General features: G+C 37.6%; 1 protein-coding gene across 13 annotated transcripts in view; it reads left to right on the top strand.

Annotated features, from left to right (window-relative positions):
• The window catches only part of ALPK1 (alpha kinase 1), a 134,262-nt gene that overhangs the window by 47,514 nt on the left and 62,232 nt on the right, over nucleotides 1–24,516 (top strand). For 9 of the 13 annotated variants that reach the window (XM_053217060.1, XM_053217053.1, XM_053217058.1 and 6 more), the window contains 2 exons: nucleotides 17,718–17,949; nucleotides 22,718–22,872. In XM_053217060.1, the coding sequence (XP_053073035.1) occupies nucleotides 17,829–17,949; nucleotides 22,718–22,872 (276 nt within the window). In that variant the 5' untranslated portion in view covers nucleotides 17,718–17,828. Of the gene's footprint in view, nucleotides 1–10,292; nucleotides 10,356–17,717; nucleotides 17,950–22,717; nucleotides 22,873–24,516 lie in introns of those variants that run through there. The other 4 variants (XM_053217055.1, XM_053217057.1, XM_053217061.1 and 1 more) reach the window with 2 other exon arrangements.

Raw genomic sequence — 24,516 nt, 5'->3', positions numbered from 1 at the left:
TTTCATTATACACAATTTCAAACATACAAAATTAGAGGGGGCAATATAAGAAATCTGATATATTTTATTCAGTCTCAACGTCTAACAATCTGTAGCCAACCTTGCCTAATTTATACCCTCACTTTCTCCCCGCCTCCATGTCCCAGATGATTTTTGAGCCAAATTTCAAACTGCATGCAATTTCATGTATAAATATTTCAGAGTGTTTCCCTAAAATATATGAACTCTTTTTCTTTTCTTTTTTTTCCTTTCTTAAATGAACTCCTTTTTGAAAAGCACAGTACTATTATCTCACCTTAAAAATTAACACTAATTCCTTAATATCATTTATTGCAACTTAGTATTATTAGTGAGAAAATGGAAGTCCCCCCTCCATTATTTGAAAGATTATTATTTGGTGGATTATTTGGCTTTCATGTTACAAATTAGTTATTTTGCTCCCACAACACAAGAGTTTCATGAATACCCTTTTGTAACAACTTTTAATGTTGATTTATGTGGTCGGTGTGTTTTGTGATATGTGGTAGTATCTTCCTAGAATGGAAATTTGTCATTTTATTGGAAAATAAAAATTGTATCATTATTCTACTCCTACCTACCTTCATTGATTCATTTGGGTAAGTGTTTTCCAAACTTATTAGCTTCAAATGAAATTATGCATGGAAAGCCACTATATAAAACGGATGGAAATGAAATTGCTCTGGGGCCATGTTGCCGACCTCTCATTTGTCCCATTCTTTCCCCATGTGGGGTTTTGGTAAGTGAAATGCTTTTTTATAAATGTATACCATTTTCCCATTCTGATTTTCGGGCAAGACAAATTGCTATGTGAAACAACGTAAAGAATAAGAGAGGATTGCATACATAGGTGAAACGACAAGAAAATGACAACATACTTAATTTTTAAGCCTACTACCACTAAAAAGAATGTTTCACTTAAAGTAATTAAAATGTTTATTGTAATGGGAAAAATCTACTGTGTTCATAAATAATGGCCCCACTTCTTAGTTGACTATACTGGGGCCTCCTGGGAGGAGATGTATTTGCTCCCTGTCAGGATTAATCTATAAATGCAATCACCACTTAGACCTCATCAGTTCTTTCCTTCCCCTTCATTGGTCCCTCTGGAATTATATTACAGCTTGAGTAAGGTCAAAATTAGGATACTTTTTCCCCAGGAAAAACACAGCCGTTGTTATTTCAGTGCTTTAAAATTTGACAATCAACCCAAGAGTTACTTCTTTGAACAGCCTGGAGTGTACATTTCTGTCACAGAATCAATATTCTACCAAAGTAATGCATTCTGTTTTTCAGTGCGTTTATTGGTTTCTTTCCCACAAAATCCAGGGACACAGAGTAGTCTCACATAAAACCACAGTGGATTGTATGTTTAAAAGCCTGTGTCTAACACCTGCAGATAATCCCAGTGAGTTGACATTTGAACTTGGACAACCACTGAGTTTCTGACTTTATCTTCAAATGTGGGCCATATTACTAGCTATCTTCCTCACTGTAATCTTATAAAAGTAAGGTAATTCTCCGATTTCCTTTGTCAAGTTTTAATATGAATGTCTTTGCCTCCAACTTGTCTAAACGTAAGTAATCTCATCCTGGTGGGTCAGAATATTGCTTTGGAGTTTTTTTCATAAGCTAAATTATATACTTATTTTACTTTCCCAATGAGGCTGTCTTTGAGGGTTGTCTATTCTGTTTCTTGGCAACCTTTAGAAGTATCAAGTACAATATATAATGGATACTCAACATATGCTTAACTACCATTCAGAAGTTTGCAAATGCAGTACATATTATTTTATATTTTAAGCCTGTAAGTTAGCTATCAAAGCTAAACCTTAAGGAAACAGTAAGAAACAGATCATTAATTTTTGCCAGGAAAAGATTGTATAAAAACTAATGTGTTTCAGTTGCTTACTTTGATTTACTTATTTTAAAATTTTTTTTCTGTTCTACACTGGCAAATATAACTTCATTAGCTAAAAGCAAAGAATAGAATTAACACCAAGTCTCAGATCTCCATCCTTCTCATTAGGGGAAAGAGAAAATGTGAGTTCTTCTGCTTGAGGAGCTACCAAAGAAAGTGAGTGGAGTAGTTCAAAAGCAATAAAATTATATCCCCAAATCAGGTGATTGATGTTCTGAGCACATTTGCTCTGTGACGGAGCAACATTTTATCCAGGAACAGAACTCTTACTGAAAGTGAAGAATCCTGAAATTGTAAATCCTGAAATTGTATTCATTTTCCAAGTCAGCCTGATGAAAGGAGGGCCTGGAAGCTCTCTATAGGTTACAGAGAGAGCAGAAGCAGGTTTGGTTTTCTAATAGAGTCTTTCTGGCTCCTAAAATGACTCCCGTTAAGGACTCTGTGCACTTGTATATACCTTAGGATGCATATAAGCTGTCAACAAGTAAACAAAAAATTAAGCGTGCTACCTTTTCTTTATAGACACCTTTCCCCCCACCTTAAGACCACACAGGAGTGGTAAAATCCTGCTGTAAACTCTCCTACAGGGCCCCTCACCCCGGGGCTGTACGTGATTGTCACTATGTTCAATTAGTTTGGTGTGTGAATATTTGCCTCATCGAGCGATATTTTTGCCTTTGTGCCCTCCAAGTGTGTGGATATCCCGGCGGTTCTCCCTCAACAGTCTCTTGCCACTCGAGAAAATTCAAGTCGTATTTGTTCCCAGGCCAGTAGGAGGCTCCCTGCCAAGACCCATCGGCTGCTGGTGACATGCACACGCTGTGTGAATCACATGGCCACATGGTGGACTTTTATTATGTCGGCCTGGGAGTGTGGTCTGCCAAACCCCAATCCAGAAGCCCACCCCCTGGCGCCTTTGACATTTTAAGTAAAAAATAAATAAAGAGCTTTGTGTGTATCTCAGAGTGAAGAAGAAGATGTGGGGTTGGGGGTGTTTCTGTCTGATCTGTAATCCGATAGACGTTCTTTCCCTTAGCCACTTCAGGGCTCGCTTTCCTGCCGCCTCAGATAGAGGAAAGGCTGAGTACTGGAGGCAAAGGCTGACTAAACCAAGTTGGCTGGGTTTTAAGGGCTTTTCTTTAAGCAAGTAAAACTCACATTTTTCTTCCTGAAAATATCTAACTGGTTATAATATTTCAATTCTCTAACATATTTTTATTCATTAATGAATGTGAATCTGGAGAATTATTTAGGGAATAGTCCCATTACTACAGGACTTTATACTGGGGGAAATAGCAACATATCAAGAATCGGAAAACTTTGCATCGCCAAGCAATTTTCTCTCTTAAGAACATAAATGCTGATTAAGTCAGTAAGGAAATCAAATCCAAATAAGGTGAAGAGAAATTAGGTGACCCTTTAAAAAATGAAATTTTATTTCTTGAAAATTTTATTAATAACAATAACCGACCACTATGGAGCACTTATTGCATATGCTAGGCAATGTTCCTTGTGTTCTATATATAATATAGTATATTTACATTATTATAGTTATCTAATATCATAATATAATCCAATCGATCCTCATAAAACTCTGTGAGATTGGTTCTATGATTACCCTTTTTTACAGACGAGGAAACTGAGACATGATTTATCTCAGGCTGCTCAGCTAACAAGCAGCAGTACTGAAATTTAAAGCTGAGAACCCTGACTGCAAAGTGCTTGTGCTTACCTTGGCTACCCAGTGATGGCTTAGACACTGAAAGGGCAATTCCTCATTTTACTCTCTTCATTTTTCTGCTTCTATAATTTCAGAGCCCCCTCATCCCTTTCCTCCAAGACACAGTGTTCTTTCGTAGGCTATCTCAATCCGAATCTACATCAAAACAACTCTCCTGGCTGTGAGAATTACAAATACAAATTTGAAATATTTTGTTGCAAAAATAACTTTAATCCCCACATCAGCTGGCCTCATCAAAAGTCTGTAATGTTTCATAGCCCTGGCAATTTTATATCATAGTATACGTCATGCCATTTCCATTTGCATACGGCACCATCGCCTGGCCTTTCCTCCTAGTCCACCCCGGGGACATCCAGCAGGTTTGCCATTCTGAGTCTGTCACACAGAGCATCTCAGTTGCCTCATCAACAAAACACAGACTACATTAACGGTCAAGTCAGCTCCATTTTTTCTTTTAAAGATTTCTCTTCCAGTGAAGTTATTCTTGCTGTGTTTTTCTCTGGAACTCTGGTATCCAGTTAATGAGAAGGTGTGTTTTAAGGACAAGTCCTTAAAACTTGTTATATTCCTATCCTACTTGTCCAGAATTCCTATCCTGATCATTGCTTGGGACTTTGGGCAAGTTACTCAACCTCCTCCTCCTTCTGATTCGTCACCTAGAGTTTGGGTGGGCAATATCTGCCTCCTAGAGTTTAGTTGTCACTTTGAAGGCCCTTCAAAGTTTGTAAAATAATTTTTTTCTTGCTCTGTGAATGCCCCCCAGTGTCATGGAAGCTCTGGATTTGGGGACGTATGGAGTTAGTAAATGTGGCAGCTCTTCTCTTATTTCGGGTGCAAAACTACAAAGAAAACTCTTCCTGGAAGCACCACTTGGAAGTACAGGATCCTTGAGCCAGACCAGATGGCAGGTTTGGCTCACCTTGACCTGAGATGTTACTCTTCTAGCCATGGGGGCCGGGCTTCTAATTCATCGGATGTCACCGTGGCTGATGGAGTGGGTAACTGTAGCTGCAGAGTATGAGCAACAACCCCCACGATGATGACCTTTTTTTTCCCCTCCTCTTTCTTCCTGAGGCCAACAGGTAACCCATTCATGACCCGGAACACTCTCATTGCACTTTCCTGTGCAGTCAAGTTGGATAAACACATTCAGCAGTCAGCAACTGAAGAGGGTGGGGCACAAGGGCAACAGAGACAGAGACAACTTTGAGAGAAGGGACAACTTTGGCCTCCAGTCTCCTGTTCTAACAAGGTGTGGCCTTTAGGCTGGAAGTCTTGATATAAAAGAGCCACAGGAAAAAACTCCTCTTTCATTTATAGAATTCCTGAAAATCTTTTCTTTTTTTAATTACATACACTCCTTCATTTTCTTTGTAAATGGAAAGAAAAGGTGAATTGAATTTCTTGGCCATCTAGTGTTTGTGAAATTAATGGTTCAAACTGCCTGTCTTATTATTTCACTAGTCACTGCTAACTCATGGATCCTTAATACAAGATGAGGATCTCCTCCTTGGAGTCTCTTGTCATGCCACTCCCCAACTAGATTTCTTTTCCTCACTTCTCTCTCCAACTATTTCAGATCCTACCTCCTTGAAAAGTCCCAGTGCAAGTGCCCCTTCCTACTCTGAAAGGTTCTTTCTCTCTCTCAATGGAATCACTGACTCCAATCCTAAGGGCAGGAACTGATATTTATTACCTGTGCAATACTCCTAGGCTTGAGTTTCTATTTTCCGTTTTTTAATTTTTTCATTAAATGTCAAATAGGTATCAAAAAATTATAAAATAGGGGCACTTGGGTGATTCAGTTGGTTAAGCGTCGGACTTTGGTTTAGGTTATGATCTCACGGTTTGTGGGTTCAAACCTTTCATCAGGCTCTGAACTGACAGTGTGGATCCTGCTTGGGATTCTCTCTCTCTCTCTCTCTCTCTCTCTCTCTCCCCCTCCCCCACTCACGCTTTTTCTCTCTCTCTCAAAGTAAACTTTACAAAATTATAAAATAGGTGTAGTATACCAAGAACATGATGAATGCTCATAAATCAAATAGTCTGAGTAAAAAACGTACCACTTTCTTTGACGTTTCCTGTGTTCATATGCTTCCCCCTCATCTTCTTCACTCTCCCCTCAATAAATCCACTGTTGTTAATTTTTAGTTTATCATTCCCTTCCTTTTCTTTGTAATTTTACCATATATATTTGTATCCTGTAATAATATATTGTTTAGCTATAAACATTTTTATGCACATATTCGTCTGTGATGTGCTTTTTTATATTTCTAAGATTCATGCATATTGCTATATGTAACTGTAATTCATTCACTTACTTGCTTATTCTATCCCAGTGTATGAATACACTTCAGTTTTTAATTAACTTATTTTTTTTAAGTTTATTTTGAGAGAGAGGGAGAGAGAGAAAGTGAGGGAGGGGCAGAGGAGAGGGGGAGAGAGAGAATCCCAAGCAGGCCCCATGCTGTCAGCGCAGAGCTTGATGCAGGGCTTGAAGCCATGAACCATGAGACCATGACCTGAGCCAAAATCAGGGGTCAGACACTTAACCAACTGAGCCACCCAGGCACCTCTACACTTCGGTTTTTTAATCCATTCTCCTCTTGATGGGTAATGGATTGTTCCTTTTGTTTGCTATTGCAAACTGTGTCACTGTGAACATGCTCATATTCCCTAGACACAGGTCCCAAGATTTTCTCCAAACTAGAATATCTAAGAGTGGACACTGGGTCATAGTGCACCCACTATGTGCATTTTTTTTACTTTACTGTATAATGCCAAACTACGGTTTCCAGTTTCCAACAATAGTGAATGGAAGTAGCAGTGACTATTCTTGACAACTGTTATCCAACTTAAATTTTTTCTAATCAAAAAGTTGTGAATGGTCATGGTTTGAATTTGTATTTCCTGATTACCAATGAGCTTGGACACATTTCATGTGTTCATTGGCCATTAATGTTTTCTCTTGTGTGAAGTGTCTGTTCAACTCTTTTGTTCATTCTTTTTCTACTATGAGATTGGTCCTTTTCTCAAGGATTTATAGGAATTCTTTGTATATTCTCAATAGAAATCCTTTGACAGTTACATACATTGCAAATACTTTCTCCCAGTTTCTGACTTGTCTTTTCACTTTCTTTATGGTGTCATTTTAGTAATCAGAAGTTCATCTCTGTCACTAATTAAATATCAATCTTTTGTGATTTGCTCTTTTTATAAGTGTTTGAGAAATTCTTCCCCAACCAATGGTCAAAAGGATATTCTGTCTTAGATATTCTCCTCTAAAAGTTGCATACTTTTGTCTTTCACACTTAATTCTTTAACTAGTATTGATTAAAAAAAATAACCAATTAGCTCAAGGTCATGTATTGAGCTAGTGTATTAAACCAAATTCCCATATATACCTGTGTCTCTTGCAGAACTATATTTAGAAAGGCAATTTGCCTATCCTAGTGCCAGTAGTTTTTGCATCATTTAATATGATTTTATTATTAATTATTGACATCTGTTATGATACTCCCCGCTCCTCCCTTGTTATTTTTCATTAGAAGTATCTTGATTATTCTTGAACTTCATCCTTTCACATAAATTTTAGAATCATCTGGTCAGGTTGGCACACAAACACATGTTCAGCTGTAGCAATTTTTATTGGAATTGCATAAAGATGGAAATAAATTTGGGAAAAATTGCTATCTTAATAATATTGTGCTTTCCAGGCCACTACCATAGAATATTTCCTCATGTATTTAGATTTTCATTAATGTCTTTCAATGAAGTAAGTTTTATAATTTCTTTCCAAAAGTCTTACATAGTTATTATTAGAATTATTCATAGGTTACTTCATATATACACACATATAAGTTTTAATTATACTTTACATATTTTATGCCATTGTAAATGGTGTATTTTTATTGTTACATGTTTTTAGCTACTTGTTGTAGATTTAAGGATATTTTGCATAAGACTGAATTTATTGGCTTGTTGGATGTTTGATAAAATTTTACTGGTAAAACTGTATGTTCCTGGTGTTTTCTTTGTAGGAAGGTTTTTCAACTACTGATTACATTTCTTTAAGACTATAGGACCATACAGGTTTTCTGTTTCTCCCTGGTTTCTTTTAAGTAAGTTATGCTTTTATATGAATTGCCATTTTATTGTTTTCAAATGTATTGGTATATAATATTTCATTATTCACTTGTTAGCTTTTTAAAAATCTCTGTAGTATCTGTTAATGTCCCCTCCTAAGATTTTTAGTCCTACTTTTATTTGTTTGTTCTCTATCTCTTGATCGCTTTTACCAGCAGTTTGTCAATTTCAGTGGTCTTTTGAAAGAACTTTATTTTATTGAGCTTCCTATGGAATATTTGTTTTTCCCATTAATTTCTGTTTCATTCCATTAATTTCTGTTCTTTTTTTATTTCACTTTTTCTACCATTTATTTTTTCTATTCATTTCCTTACTTTTGGTTATTTAAGTTTAACTCATTAAATTTCCCTCATTCTTTATTACTATTGTAAGTATTTTGGCTATTAATTTCCTTTTATGTTCCACTTTGATTGAATTCCACATATTTTGACATGCAGTATTTATCATTCCATTGTAATACTCTCTAATTTTCATAATGATTCTTTCTTTGACCTGCAAATTATTTAGAACTGTATTTCTTAATTTCCATCTATTTGAATATTTTTCTAGTCATCTTTTTGTTATTGATTACCTTAATTGCCTTTCAGTCATACAATGTCATATGCAAAACATTAATCTGTTTTCTGAAATTTGTTGAGATTTGTCTCATAGCACAGTAAACCTTAAATTCTTATAAATGTTCCTTCCAGGCATGCTTGAAAGTAATGTATAGACTGCCATTGATATGTTGTTTCATAAATATCTATTCAATCAAGTTTGTTAATTGTGTTGATCAAATCAGTGATATCATTACCACTTTTTTTTTTGTCTGCTTAATGTATTACTTTCTAAAAGAGGTGTGTTAAATTTTCCCACTATGATTATGTATTTGCATATTTTTCTTTATGGTTCTTTTTTTTTTTAGAAACATTAAGCAACCTTTTAAAAAAATTTTTTTAATGTTTATCTTTTTGAGAGAGAGAGACAGAGTGGTAGCAGGGGAGGGGCTGAGAGAGAGGTAGCGAGATACAGAATCCGAAGCAGGCTCCTGGCTGTGAGCTGTCAGCACAGAGCCCGATGCAGGGCTCGAACCCCAGAACCATGAGATCCATGGCCTGAGCTGAAGTTGGACGTTTAACCGACTGAGCCACCCAGGTGCCCCTATTGTTCTTTCACTTTTTGTTTCATATATATTAAAAGCTATACTCCTAGATGCATATACATTTAGAATTGCTATACCTTCCTGGTGAACTGAACCATGTATCATTGTAAAGTAGCTTTTTTATCTTTATTAATGTTTTTTGCCTTAAAGTCTGTTTTGCCTGATATTAATATACTTTCTTTTATTTATTTATTTTTATAATTTTTTTAATTTTTAAATTTTATTTTTATTTTTTTAAAGTTTATTCATTTATTTTGAGAGAGAGAGAAAGCATAGGTAGGGAAGGGGCAGAGAGAGAGGGAGAGAGAGAGAGAAAACCCCAAGCAGGCTCTGCACTGTCAAGTGCAAGCCCAGTGTGGGGCTTAAATTCACAAACAGTGAGATCATGACCTGAGCCCAAGTCAAACGCTTAACCAACTGAGCCACCCAAGGGCCCCAGTTTTTTAATTTTAAAGAGAGCACGCTAGTAGGGGAGAGAGGCAGAGGAAAGAAGAGAGAGAGAAGCTTAAGCAGGCTCTATGCTCAGTGCAGAACCTAATGCTGGGCTAGATCCTGTGACCTTGGGATTATGACCTAAGCCAACATCAAGAGTCAGAAACTCAACCAACTGAGCCATCCAGGTGCCCCAATATACTAACTTTCTTTTAGTTAGTATTTTTCTAATATATCTTTTTCTTATTATCTTTAAACTTTCCTTATTCTTATGCTTTAAGTAAATCCATGTGACTATTTTTAAAATCAACTCTACCTTTATCTTTTAACTATAACATTTAGTTCATTTATATTTATTGGAAATACTGATATATTTAAATTTATTTCTGTCATCATATTTTGTATTTTAAATTTATCCTGAATTTTCCTTGTTTTTTTTTTTTCCCCTTTTCTTTTCTTGCCTTCCTTTGGATTGTTTTGTTTCTTTTCATGTTTTACCTTCTACCAGTTTGAAACTTACATGTTTTATTTTTAAAAGATTATCTTAGAAGTTTTTATCACAGTCTAAAGTTAAAATCTCCCTACCTCCTGTCAATTCCAAGATCTAAAAACACTTTGACATCAATCACTCTCCTCCTCATATATATGTTGTTTGTATTTGTATGTGTTTTTTTTCTATTTTTTAATCTCATAAGACATTGTTATTGTTGTAGCTTTATACAATCAGTATTTATATTTAGCCAACATTTCACCACTATTTTTGTTTATTATTTTCCCTTCAGTCTCAGGCCCTTCATCTGTGATCACTTTCCTTCTATGTAAAGTATGTACTTTAGGGATTTATTTAGTAAGAATCTGTTGATGTTTATTTTTAAATATTTTTATTTTTCAAGGTTTCCCCCCAGTATATTGAAGATATCCTTTCACTGTCTTCTAGTTTCCATTGTTGCTTTTAGGTAGGTAGCTATAAATCCACTGTTGTTTCTTTGAAGGTGCTGTGTTTTCTTTCCAGTGACTTTAAAGATCTTCTCTGTGCCCTTGGTATTCCCTAGTTTTGCTATGATATTTCTAAATATGGATTTTTATTTATTTATTTAATCTGCTTGAATATTATGGGTATTTTAATTACTGTCTTTCTCCTGTTCTTAAAGTTCTTAGTCATTATCTGTCCAAACATTTCTTTTGCTTCTCCCTCCTCTTCCCATCAAGGATTCTTATGAGGCATATGTTAGAGCTTTTCCATCAATTTTCCCTGTTTCTGAACCTCTCTTTTGTATTTTCTCTCTCTGTATTTTTTGTTGTTGTTGCAGTTTAGATATGTTCTGATTTATCAACAGTTTAAAAATTCTATCTTCAGCCAGAACTAATATTTGACTGAATCTATTTAATTCATAGATTTAAAAATTTTTAACTATTATTTTTTCATTTATAGAAATTCTATTTGATTCTTTTTCAATCTGCCTATACCTTTGTATAGTTTCCTGTTCTTAACTCATATACTCAATATACGCTTTCACAATTTAAGCATGTATATTTTGTAGTCTGTATCTGATAATTCCATTAACTAAATTCTTTGTGGGTCTGATTTTACTATCTGTTGTTTCTTCTTTCATCCATTGTTTCCTTTTACCTCATGCATTTTGTGAGTTGGCCAGGGACTCATATTTCTTGGTATTTTATAGGTGGAAATTCTTTGAAGCCTAGTTTGAAGTCAGATTCCTTTAGAGAAGATTATGTTTCATTCCACCAGTTGCCTGAGAAAACCACCAACCTAGGACTTTTTTTTTTTTCATGAAATTCACGTATGTAAAACTACCTTTTATTTGCTCTAGCTATTTTTTTTTTTTTTGAGAGAGGGAGAGAGATTGAGGGCACAAGTGATCGAGAGGCAGAGGGAAAGAGAGAAAGAATCCCATGAGGGTCAGAGAGAGAGAGAGAGAGAGAGAGAGAGAGAGAAGCAGAGCTCATGTTCACCTGAAGCAAGGCTCTTGCTCATATGATACGGGGCTCACTCACCCATTGTCAGACTCGAACTCATGAACCCTGATAATCATGACCTGAGTCAGATGCTTAAACAACAAGCCACCCAGGCGCCATGCTGTAGCTATTTTAAATAACAAGCACAGGGTTAGAATATTATTTATCTCTCATGATGTTGAAAAATATCATATAAAAAGCTAAGGAATGAATGAAAAAAATGATTAGGTATTTGACATGTTTTCAATAAACACATATGATCTTGAAAAACATCGTATAAAAGCTAAAGAATGAATAAAAAAACGATTTGGTATTGGACGTGTTTCCAATAAACACATGTGATCTTGAAAAACATCGTATAAAAGCTAAAGAATGAATAAAAAAACGATTTGGTATTTGACATGTTTCCAATAAACAGTTAATTAAAAAATTTACATGAGCTCTGCATGTTGCCTGGGTCGGGATGTCATTATGTTATAAGTGGACTTTACAAGGTATGTTCTCCTGAAGCTTTAGGATCATTTTTAAATAACTTGTTTTAAAGTAATTATTAGCCAGAAGTTTTGTAGATCTGTGGAAATTCTCAAGAGAAAAAAATCTGGTCTCCCTCAAGAGGCAGCATGTTTTGCCACAGGCAAATTTCCTGAGAGGTGGCAGGAGAGGATGAGGATTCACTTTTAGCTTGCCCTTACACTAAAGGATCAACCTTTACTGGGACATCAGTTTTATGCAAGGGAACAGTGTCTTCTTATACATTCCAAATTGGATAGGCCTTCGGCTTTATTTCCTATCTTCCCACACTCCAAGATCGTGAAAACCAAAGTTTCAGCTTACAGTGTTTGCAAATACACTCAAGGCAAAAGCTAACTTCTGTACTGGCTAACCTTCTGGGTTCCAGCTTTTTCTTGGTTTGTTTTCTGAGTAGTCCTTCCTTTCTTATAATTTTTTTTAATGTTTATTTATTTTTGAGACAGAGACGCAGCATGAGCAGGGAAGGGGCAGAGAGAGAGGGAGACACAGAATGTGAAGCAGGCTCCAGGCTCTGAGCTGTCAGCACAGAGCCCGACGCGGGGCTCAAACTCACGAACTGTGAGATCATGACCTGAGCCGAAGTCGGACGCTTAACCGACTGAGCCACCCAGGCGCCCCCTTTTCTTATCATTTTTATTGATACATTGTAGATGTGATAAAGGGCGTTTGCAGCATTTTTACTTGTTTTCAGTGGGAATGTTGTTCAGAATGTACAGTCTTCCATACCACTAGAATAGAAGTCTACCCTTTTGGGTTTTGGTGACTTAGAAGTTGCCTTCTCCTTCTCTTTTTATTCAGTTTTAAAATGCTAACAATGGCTGTTACCCAAAAATATCTATCCAAGCCCCACAGTTGTCTTACTCTCCAATCAGTTCTCTTTCTACTTTTGTGTCCCCACTTGCACGGACCAGTACCAGAGGCACTATGGACAGAATTTGTGTGTGGGGTTGCTCAGGGGAAGGTGAAAAGGTGGAAAAAGCTGCATTGTCATTGCTGGTGACTGATCAGAGAAATGTATTCTTGTTGTTCTTCATTAGATACCAGAATAGAACAATATGATAAATGATTTTGAATGTAGATGAAAAAGTAATTTTAGTATAATTATTCATTTATATATGAATCAAATGAGCTCTGTACGTTCGCTTGTGAGTCTAACCAAACATTAATTGAATTCCAACAAAGATATTTTAAACTGACACTTTGGACTATAATCCTGTTTAATATTTTAATGTACTTATGTCTTATTCCCATAATTATATTATAACTCCTTGACAGCGTAGGCTTCTTTATGCCTCTACTTCTTTATGCTTCCCCACATCATTTAGCTTAAGGATTATGACTAGCTGGCTGGTGGATTATTACAGAAGTGGCAGCTAGTAGACCATGGAATGCCTTTGGAATTCTTTTATTTTCTTTGATTTACCCCCAAAGGAGTACTAATTGTCCAAGAAAAAGACTCACAAATGCCAAAAGAAATGGGGTTTTGAGTAATACACTGATTTGCCTTCTCTTAATGATGGCTGATTTCTCAATTATCTTGCAACTCATCCACTCAGCTGTATTCTAGGTCACCAATAGAAATAAAATACACAAATATCAAAATTCCAAACATGGAATATATGAACACATGACCATTTGGCTATGTGCATACATGTGTGCCATAGATTCTAACTTTGTTGGATATCTAATATTATCCTGGAAGTATCTGTTTGTATGTTCTCTTGCTCTTGATGGCCTCTTTCTATTTAATTTTTTGAAAAAATGTATATAGGGGATGTCAAAATAGAAAAAATAATTCTTAGATTACAAAAAATATGGGGAAATTAACATTATTCAATTTAGGAATAGGTACAGCTCACAGAACGCCACAGTTCAGGGAGTAAAAATTGATATGTGTTGAAATTGAAAATGATTCTTTTATAAAGGAAGCTGACCAAAATTTCCAGCAGGATCATTGCCTGAAGGAAAATTTTCTAGGCTCCAGCCTCTGTTATGCTTAACAATGAACCATACAAGTCTGGACAGATGGTTGGATTCCAAAGTGTTTCTCATGTTACAGTATTTTCTTCCTATTGTCTCTCCTGAATTCTGCAGGGAAATGAGAAAATGCTATAACTTTCAAAAAGTATAAAGAATATTTTCAATATATTTTGGGAAGTCCCAAGTACTAAACATTAATTATCCTGGAAATCTTCTTTTCTTAGAAATGCTTTCTTGGTTAGAATCCAATTGTTTATTCTGGACAGTATGACTTATCTTTCTATCTTTATTGCTAGAAATATAAAATATAAGATGCATTTATGCCTTTTCCTAGATCCCTTCTATGTTCCCTGTCTCAAAGTATGGTAACTGTCCATTCAACTTTGAGCTATGGTGAGCCACAATCTTGGGACTCATTTTTAAGACCATATCTATCCAACAGCAACACTGCATTTATTCCCTAAACAGCGCTCAAATTTGTCCAACTTTCTGTCTCTATGACTCTGGCCCAAAGTTCTGATATTTCTCATCTAGGTTATTACAATAAATGCCTAACTAATCTACCTGCAATCACCTTTTTCCTCTCTGCCCCCAAAACACCCTATAGCCAAAACAGAATGAACTTTTCCAAATGCAAATCTGGTCATGTTCCTCCTGCTACCAGTAGTTTCCTATGACTCTTGGGTTAAACACAAGATTCCTTACCTGGCACACGGGGCCCTGAACAGCCCCTACCTACTTCTCCAAACTCACCTCATCAACTTTCTCCTTTTATCTCTAGTTAAACTAATTTGGCCTTCTTTCATTTCCTCTATATTTCTATCTGCATTACGGCTGTTCCCTACCATTTTAATTTCATTAAGCCCTGTTCTTCTTACAGAGTTTAATTCAAGCATCATATCCTCAAAGAATACCCCATTAACCTGCTCTAGTTTCACCCAAATTATTAGGACAAGTCCTGTTGTTTGCCCTCACAGAACCACATTTCTTATCTCTCTTTCACAGCACTTAGACAAAAGGAAGAGATTTATGATCCTGTAGACATTAGGGTTTCAAGTGAGGGAACAAAAGCAGAGTTATATTTATTTAGTAATCAACCTCTAAGATTCAAGCCAACATTTCTAAACCACAGAGAAAAGTATACATAAGAATATTATACCTAAGTGTTCTCAAAAGAGCCAAGAATTATGCAATAAATAAGTATCAGATATTCTTAGGCAAAATAGACAATCTGCTGAGTATGTAATTTAAGACCTGGAAAGATATTAGCAATTGTTCCCACTTAACCCCCTTAAAATAGAGATAAGAAAAATGAGTCTCCACAGTGAACCTCAGAGGTCTCACAAATAGTTGACGATAGAGAATGAAGTGGAATTAGTCACAAATATCTGTTGAACACTATTATGTGTAACAGTTTTCCTATATCCAAGTCCTCTATTCATTACTACATGCTCTTTCTGTTTAAACATTTACAGAAACAGAGCAATTAAAGTTTATTTTAATTTGTCAGTATTACAAAAGACTACCTCCTACCTTAAGAGGATGATATGGCACCAACAAAACATTATTCTAAGCCTTTAGACAAAGGAATGGTGTGCTATTAACATTACATCACAGTACAGGATTATTTCTTTGTGCGTGAGTTCTTCATATTTTCTTATTATACTCCTCTTTCTATATGAGGTCCTAAAAAGGATCCTAAAAAGAGAACCCCCTTCTTCCTTTCATTTGAAGAAAAAGAGTGTGTCCTACTCACTTTCAGTTAATTTCAAGCAAGGTTTGTTAAGTTTCTCAATTACCAACTGCATTTCTCAATCTCCATGCTAACCCTCCATTAGAGCACAGCTCCCTTTTTCAGGAATGGTGGGCCATTCCATTGCTACATGGCTTCTTGCTCGTGCTACTCCACTAATTAGCTCTCTGACCAGCCCTTACTTCTTGGTTCCTTTCGTAGAAAGGCAAGCTAATGGCCAGCTCTTACCACACAACATTCACTTAAAAACACTTGGGCTAAAAGGGACATTGGAAACCATTTAGTACCACAACCCAATCCATGCAGGAATACTTTTCTGAAACATCTTAAACAGAAGAGAGATTTAATTTATACTTATGCTTTAAATGCATCCAATAACTAATTCATCACAATCTCACTTCTGTGAATTCTCTTTCAAGAAACAGGAATTTTGTATCCAAGTACTGTACTTGTGTTCTTCACCAACAATACACCATTATTTTAAGGAAACAAGCCTGTAACATCCTGAAACTTTGCTTTGGCAGTTTTCTGTCTAAAGAACGTGTGTGTGTTTTCAAACCCAAAGTATATAAAGTATACCAACCAGGTTAGAATGAAAAAGTGAAAAGTTTATATTACACATTTAGTTCATCTTTCATTTTCTGTTCCTGTTAAGGAAAAAAAAGAAAGAAAGAAAAATATTTTCTTGCTATTTAAAATTCAAGACTAGCTTCTTAAAATGAGACTTTTTATCCCAACACCTACGCAATAATTCATGACTTTAATATTTTTAATGATTACTTCCCTGCATGTATAAGCCAGGAGATGAAGGAACATGAGCCATCCATACATTTGTTACTTCCTTCCCTTTCAGACTCTCTTGCTTTAGTAATAAAATTCTATGTGCCCTAGGGGCGCCTGGGTGTCTCAGTCGGTTAAGTGTCCCACTTGGGCTCAGGTCATGATCTCGGGGTTTGTGAGTTCAAGCCCCGTGTTGGGCTCTGTGCTCACAGCTGGGAGCCTGGAGCCTACTTCAGATTCTGTGTCTCCCTCTTTGTCTGCTCCTCCCCTGCTCACACTCTGTCTCTCTCTCAAAAATAAATAAAGATTAAAAAAAAATTTTTTTAATTCTATGTGCTCTGTAAGAATGTCTAAGCCCTATAGCAGCTCTACTCTATTCTGGCAAACTCAGGAAGAGTTTCTTTGTTTCATTTGTTCATTGTAAACAAAGGAAGTTTGTTTTGTTTACAGTGTACATTCCTTAATAAAGGGAAGATTTATAGATAATAAGATAGTATTCTTATTTATTTATTTGTTTATGACCTGTAAGATAATAAAGATGTGTTAATTCAGTAATTTTATGGTATTTATTTGCCAGGTACTTTTGTACTGTTAGTAATTTATTTTGTTCGTGAAATTACCTTGACTGCAATAGATCATTATAGTATATTCATATTTACATATGCAATCTGTCATCCAAAAATTCATCCATACACTAGATCTAGGAAATTGGGCTTTCTGGGATATCATTTCTCTATTTTATTTGGCAATACGCCTAGCGGTGAAGAGCTTTAAATTTGGCATCTGTCATTGCCTACCTTGGTCCAAATTATATGATGCTAAATACCATGAAGAATACTTCACAGGGGAAATCAGTAGTGGGTTATGAGAATGGTAAACTTCATATCACCATGTGCTTGTATCTGAATATTAGAACTGTTAGCCAGATGCTTCCTGTAGACTTCCGGAGAGACAGAAAGTGCGGTGCCACTGGGATCCAGAGGCACTGATGGGAAGTATGCAGAAGATACATAAATCACAGAGTATATTCATTTCATTTGGCTTCATGGGATTCCACTGACATCACTGCGGGTAACCAAGGTCTGCACCAGGACCCTCTCCCTTCTGCTCTCTGACGCCTTCGAGGTGCTGCCCATCTAGACCAGGCCCTGCAGTAATTTCACACACTCCCCTAATAAAGTCCTCCGGGGCTGTCATGTATTTTCATGTATTTGCCCTATTATCCCTCCCTGCTTGAGTCTTACAGATAATTGATGATGCTTCAGTTAATCATCTTTCTCTCGCTTTTGTTCACCAGGTACCTTCGCCTTGAAGGGGCTCTTTTATTGAGAATCGATGTCTTCTTCTGGGTAATTGATCACCATAGACCCAGGGACACTTGACTCATCATTGAGGAAGAGTAATCATCATGAATAATCAAAAAGCCGTAGCTACACTACTGCAAGAGTGCAAGCAAGTGCTGGACCGGCTCTTGTTGGAGGCGTCAGATGTGTCGGAGGAGGACAAGAGCAAGGACCAGCAGTGCAGAGGTGAGGTCCTGAGGAGAGGCGCTGGGGGGAGGGAGAAGCCAGCAGGTTTGCTCTCAACTCCCCTGCCTGAACGACATGTTTTCATCTCTGCCCTATTTTTCTTCTCCTGGCAGATGACCACCGAGAGATGAGTGGATTTCTAGGGCATGAATGGGACATGGGCTACAGGCGGACGGGCAGGGGAGGAAGCCCACTTTGTTGCAGTGAATTGCTGTCAGTTCTAATTTTAGGCTTCAGTAAACATGAGGCTACAAGAAAACAGTTTAGTTCAAGAAGAACAAAGGGTGCAAGTAGGCTGGTGCTCGTAAATTTCAATTATTAAAAAATTGAAGCAACATCTGAATGGTGGCATATACTTTTTTCAAACTAAGCTTTTGTGCCTCATCAATTTCCATAGGCTTCTACGGTTTCCATAAATATGTCATCTCATTGGTCCAATCTTTCTTTTTTTTTATTATCAATACATTTCTCATGCTGCATTCACATGCCATTTGTAAAATAAATCCTTTCATACCGATGAATACTGATTGCATCATTATCGGTGTTTAAGAATTTGGCCTTTTGCTCATTTCATAGTTTATGCCATTCATAGTTTTAGATGAGTCGTTGTTTGAGAAGTTTTGATCACAAAGTCTAGAAAGTTAAAACATTTATTTCTTCCATAGCCAGTTTTGGAGAGGGAATTTTCTTTCCTTTCAGCATTTGAATAAATTTTCCTGCGTTTCTATAAGTGTATCCCTTTTATGTGCTTTTAATTTTTGTTTTTTTTTTTGTATTTTTAGTGACTGGCTATTCCTTGCAGAGATAAGATTACATAAAATGCACACTCCCCATCTCTTTTGTTGTGGATGATTATATAATGGGAAAGGTTCTGGAGGAGTCTCTCCCACATTCTTGTATACTGGCACACACACACAGAGGCACTTCAGGTACCTAGAGGTGTCTTAAATTTTTGTAATCCGTTATTTTTGCCCCTTTCAAGGTAAAATGCCCCATGTCCCATTGTTTCACAACACCTTAGTTTATGTGTTTTCCTTCTTTATTAGCCAGATACACCACTGCGTGATTTTGCTTGCTAGTTATACGTGCCCATCAGCCTGGGCACACCCTGGCAGGTGTTAGCCCCTTGTCAGGGAACGGCGGGTACTTGGCGCCTCCAGAACACACTGCAGGGCTGGTTCTAGTTCCCTCAGGGCCAGCGTATTGTGTTCTCTCTACTGAAGTTTTTCTCTTGTCCTTTTACTACATGGCATCCTTTGTCTCTTTAGCCCAAATTCCTTCAAGCTTTGTGTTCTCCCTAGTGAAAACTCAGAGCCCCAACTTGGGTAGCATTTTCTTCTTTTTTCTTCCCAAGTGCCACAGAAGAGGAGAAATAATCAGTTTAGTTCCAGATAAGGCAAATCAGGGCTACAAAATCATTCGATTAGCAACGGCCCTTCAGGTACGCTGCTTGGGGAAGTAAGTGATCAGAGAGGCAGAAAAGGATACTGCTCCGTCAGGGGCTGACTGCTGGGGTTGGCTGAATCTGATAAGCCAGTGCGGGAGGAAATTTGTGCTGAGCCATTGATAATCTCAGCATTAACCCATCCGCATGGAGGCAGGCTTCGTGATCCACCCCAAGCACCATCAGTACAACTGAATGCAGTGTGAGTGCAGAGTCCCTCCCTTAGCAGGTGGTTTCTGAGCCATACTAGTGACTTAAGTGGTCACTCATATGTGCTCCAAGAGAAAGGTATTAGTACAGGGCAACTTATGGTGACAGGGCAAGCCAGAGAACTCTAAACATGATTACTGTGGTTTTTGTTCTTTCCCTCCTCTTCACAACCCTGTTCTCTTCTCTCAGAAATTGTCCTTGCCAACATGGGTGACTACTTCTAGCAACTTCCTCAGAAATAGAGAAGGAACTGAAATCTAAACATATATATATATTTATATATATATATATATATATATATACACACACACACACACGCATATATATGCATATATATATACACATATATATATGCATATATATACACACATATATACGTATATATGTGTATATATATATACCATATGTATATGGTATATTTTATTACATCATATGGTATATTTTATATAATATAATTACTATCAAATTGGCTAACATACAGTGTGTAAAGTGTGCTCTTGGTTTTTGGGGTAGATTCCCATGGTTCATCACTTACATATAACACCCAGTGCTCATCCCAACAAGTGCCCTCCTCAATGCCCATCACCATATTTCCCCTCTTCCCATCCTCCCATCACCCTCAGTTTGTTCTCTGTATTTAAGAGTCTCTTATGGTTTGCTTCCCTCCCTCTCTCAAACAGAGATATATTTTTTAAATGTATTTCAGAAGCATCATTTATTTCAGTGTGCCACACTGGACTATCCATGTTCTGGCATGATCTGTAAGGAAAGGGTAGTGTGGAGGAGGCAAAATGAGTTGTACAGAATCAGATTTTCTCCATCATCATGAAAAAAATTGAAAATATTGAGACCATTCAGTGCCAATATAAGGTGAAATTCTTTGAATCCAGATATCAGATTCCTGTTGTCATTTGACTACTCATTTGACTCCAGAGCCTGATACTCATGGGCAGAGTGTCCAAATTTATTGGTCAAACTGGGACACTTGAGAACAAGAAGGAGCACTATTAATAAGTACAGGAGGACCACAGAGAACTGTCCTAAGTGAACAGGACTGAACAGTCATCCTATTCCCAACTATTTAGAAATATCATTTAAGAAACTTTCTTTACATACATACCGGAGCATTTCTGGCAATCAGAGGGCCAAGCTTTCCAGCAGATTATGACCACATAGGTCCCTAATGCCATGGCTCTACTTTCTTTGGAGGAGTGCTATCACACAGTCAGTGCTCCGTAGTTCTGGGTTGCTGAATCAGGAAGCAATGATTTCAGTGTGATATTTATAAATCATCCTCAGTAGTCAGTATGGATTACTCACTGGTGTGGCCCATCTGATACCCTCTCAATGCCAAGCAGTGTCTCCTCACCAGCAGTCATCCATACATTTGCCCACTTGGCAAGGACACAGAAAGGCATCATGGACCAAGGCAGAGTTAGGTTTTCTTCCTTCTCTTCTTTTTGTGTTTTACTCTCTCTGTCATATCTCTTTGGTCCTATTTAGCATGTCTCATGTAGATATAAGACAAATCCTTTTAACCATCAGGGTGTGAATTACAACAGCGATAACACACGATGTCTGTCTTCAGGGAGCTCACAGTCCAATGAGAGGACAGTATAGTTTCAGAGTAGTGGGATGAACACTGAAAGGGCATCTGCATTTGGGGACTTGGGAGCACTCAGGAGGGACATCTCAATTCTGTGGGATGGACATCTCATGGCAGGCTGATGAGAAGTACCCAAGTTTGCACTGAGTGCTAAAGCCAGTGGGCCTGAACTTGATCATGAAAGGACTGGGAGAAGGCAATGCAAAAATGAGGACAGAGTATACAAAGTCATTAAAGAACTGTATGCAGGGCAATGGCCTGCTCCATCTTTTTTTTTTTTTTTTTTTTTTAAGCAAAATGGGGATCAACAGTGTGGAAGTTGGAGTGGATGAGGCAAGATAGGAAGCAGGGGTTCAGGCAAGAATTACTGATAATGAAAAGAAGGAAATGGATTTTTTAGGATCTACAGATTTCAATAGCCAGTTAGATTCAAGAAGGAAGAGAGAGCAAAGAATCTAGACTGACTTTTAAGTTTCAGACTTGGTGACTCAGTGAATGGCGGTAGCATTCATCAAAATAAAGAAACAGATTTAGAAAAAAGACAGTGAGTTCAGTTTTAGATATTTTTGAGTATGAAATGTCTGTAAGATAGAGATTTATAGCTGGCAGTCATATAATCAGGTCCATAATCCCTTATTCAGACCACTTGGGGTTCACATGTGCTTCAGAATTCAGAATTTTTCAAGTTAGGAAGGTAGTATGGAACATGTACCATCTACTACATTCATACTCCAGTGGAAGCTGGACAGCACCGATAGTCAAACATAATTTTTACAACAAAACTTTTGGCTTCTCACTAAGTAAGATAAACAAGACTGTAAGTACCCTCTAGTCAGTTCAAGTCTGGTTTGGGTGCCAAACTTAAGAAAAAAACCTTCTAGTTTCCAGAACTTTTTGGGTTTTCCAAGTTTGGACGGGATATTGTGGACCTCTTATAATGAGGTTTGGTGCCCAGGAAGAGATCGAATATGTCTACTAATGTAATACAAAGCCATCTCACAATAAGTCGATACCATTTCAAATTTCATTTTTTGGTAGCCATTGTCAATATTCAGATGTAGTCCATAGTGAAAGTATGAGGTGAGGCGAGAGGTCTTGGAGAGGTAAAAAGAGGTTGTACAAATTGACTCTGTGCATTACGCAGCTGCCACAAGCCCCAGATGTCATTCCATCTCAGTCCCTTTCTCATTTTACAGGGAAAATAATATTTCCTTCATTCCTTTCTCTGATTCTTCATGCAGAGATAGTCACTGAAGTGCTTTACTTCCTGCTAAAAACCTTTCTTAATGCCTGACTACCCCAATTTACCTGAAGGGCAAAGTAGACCAGGGCCACCCCTGACAGATAGCTTTGCGCTATTATTCTTTGAGTCAGAACCACCAGCTCAGACCAGCCAGCAAGAGGTAGGAAAATTTTTTTTTGCCACGGAGGTGCTTCATCATAACATTGGTAACTCAACAGCCTTTTCTTTGACTGCAATTTCCTTACCTGAACTCTGACCTTTTCAGCTTCACTCCCCAGTGAATTAAGGACCCTGATCCAGGAGGCAAAGGAAATGAAGTGGCCCTTCGTGCCTGAAAAGTGGCAGTACAAACAAGCTGTGAGCCCAGAGGACAAAACAAACCTGCAGGATGTGATTGGCGCCGGGTTGCAGCAGTTACTGGTAGGAAGAGCCACACCACCTGTTCCTCTGACACCCTGAAGTGAGGCATTTAGCCTCTAAGTGGTCTAATAGATTAAATTTCTTTGAAGCATAAGACAGCCCCTACCCTTATGGTCAGCTCTGCCAGATTGACTAATGTGGGGGAAATAGCTTTTAGAAAGCGTTGCCTGCCTGTAAGACCTTCTGTTGGAAGCCAAAGCAAGTAAAAGTGAAGAAGAGTGGTCAGTGGGTCTATCGAGAAAACTGTCATCCTGAAATGTTTATTATATCCCTGGTAGTCCAGAAGCACTGGTTTTGGTTCTGCCGTGTCTCTTAGCATTTTTATTTTGAAATGCTCCTTTTTAAGGGTTGAGTAGCTTGAAAAAAAAAAATCATTCACCATTATTTCATCAGTATGACATGCTGTCCACCATGTCCCTTCCCAAACCTGGGCTCCTCCTCATTCCCTTGTCTCCTCACAATGCGGGCTGTTCAGGAAGCATTAAATCAAAGTCATTGACCTGCTTATTCCTCAAATCACTTCTTGGAAATTGATCAAACTGCTATCTCTTCCTTGGATAGAAGAGGACCTCAGGAACAGCACATGAACTCAGATCTGAGCTCAGATTTCAGCCTTAGGTTCTAGGGATGCTACACAGAGTGTCATTGTTCTTTTTAGTAGCATTGTTTTTTTACTTACATTCTCTCAGATGATTGTCAAGGAAGAGAGTCTATTAGCTTATATGTATTTTTTCTCATGTAAAAATATATGTTTGTCTGGACACCAGGCATTACAAGCAACGATAATATCCTAACGTTTTTATTGCATCAGTTTACATGAGAATGTGTTTTGGGGTCACCCCCAAAACAAGTGTACAGGTATTGTGTTTCCCTACCGAAACAGAAATCTGGGAAAAGTTCCCTGATCTATGTACATATAATGGCATCTTTGGAGACTTAGTAGAAATAGCAAAGCCCCCACTTTTCCCATGACCTACCCCCGCCAAAAATATAAACAAACAGACTGAGGTTAAGCAGACTGGAGACTGCAGGAAAAGGAAAGTGGGTATTTGGAAAGAATGCAGTGGTGAACCAGCAATTTTAAATGACCAGGCTTGGTATATGTAGAAAAGGGGAATGGAATAATAACTATGGTTTGCATATCACTGCAGATTTTACAAAGTGCTCACACATATATCATCTCCTTTACTTCTCAAAATGGCCCCCCTGTAATTACCACCATTATCATCCCCATTTTACAGATGAGGGAATTAAGGTGCAGGGAGATTAACGTGCCCAGGGGAATAGACCGGTGAGTGGTGGAGCTACCCCTTCCTCCATCTAGCTACCGATTCTCCTTCAGAAAGCCCCATGTGAGGAACTTGAAAGCACAGGTAGAATCCCCAAGCCTTGTTTACTCTAAAGCAAGATGTAGGCTATCCAGTAGAACTTCCTGCGACGCAGGAAATGTTCCATAGCTCTGCTGCCCAGTGCGTTAGGCCCTGGCCACTTTGGCTCTCCAGCACTTGAAATGTGGCAAGCATGAGAACTGAACTTTTTCGTGTTATTTAATTTTTAAAAATCAGTTTTTATATAAATAGCCACATGTGGCTAGGCCTACGGTTTTATGGCACAGGGCAGCTCTGGAGAAGTGATACTTAAAAT

Source organism: Acinonyx jubatus, chromosome B1 (assembly GCF_027475565.1).
Source record: "Acinonyx jubatus isolate Ajub_Pintada_27869175 chromosome B1, VMU_Ajub_asm_v1.0, whole genome shotgun sequence".
Classification (NCBI taxonomy): domain Eukaryota; kingdom Metazoa; phylum Chordata; class Mammalia; order Carnivora; family Felidae; genus Acinonyx; species Acinonyx jubatus.
The sequence above is the reverse complement of the archived record's forward strand: the minus strand, read 5'-3'. Positions and strand labels throughout refer to the sequence as shown.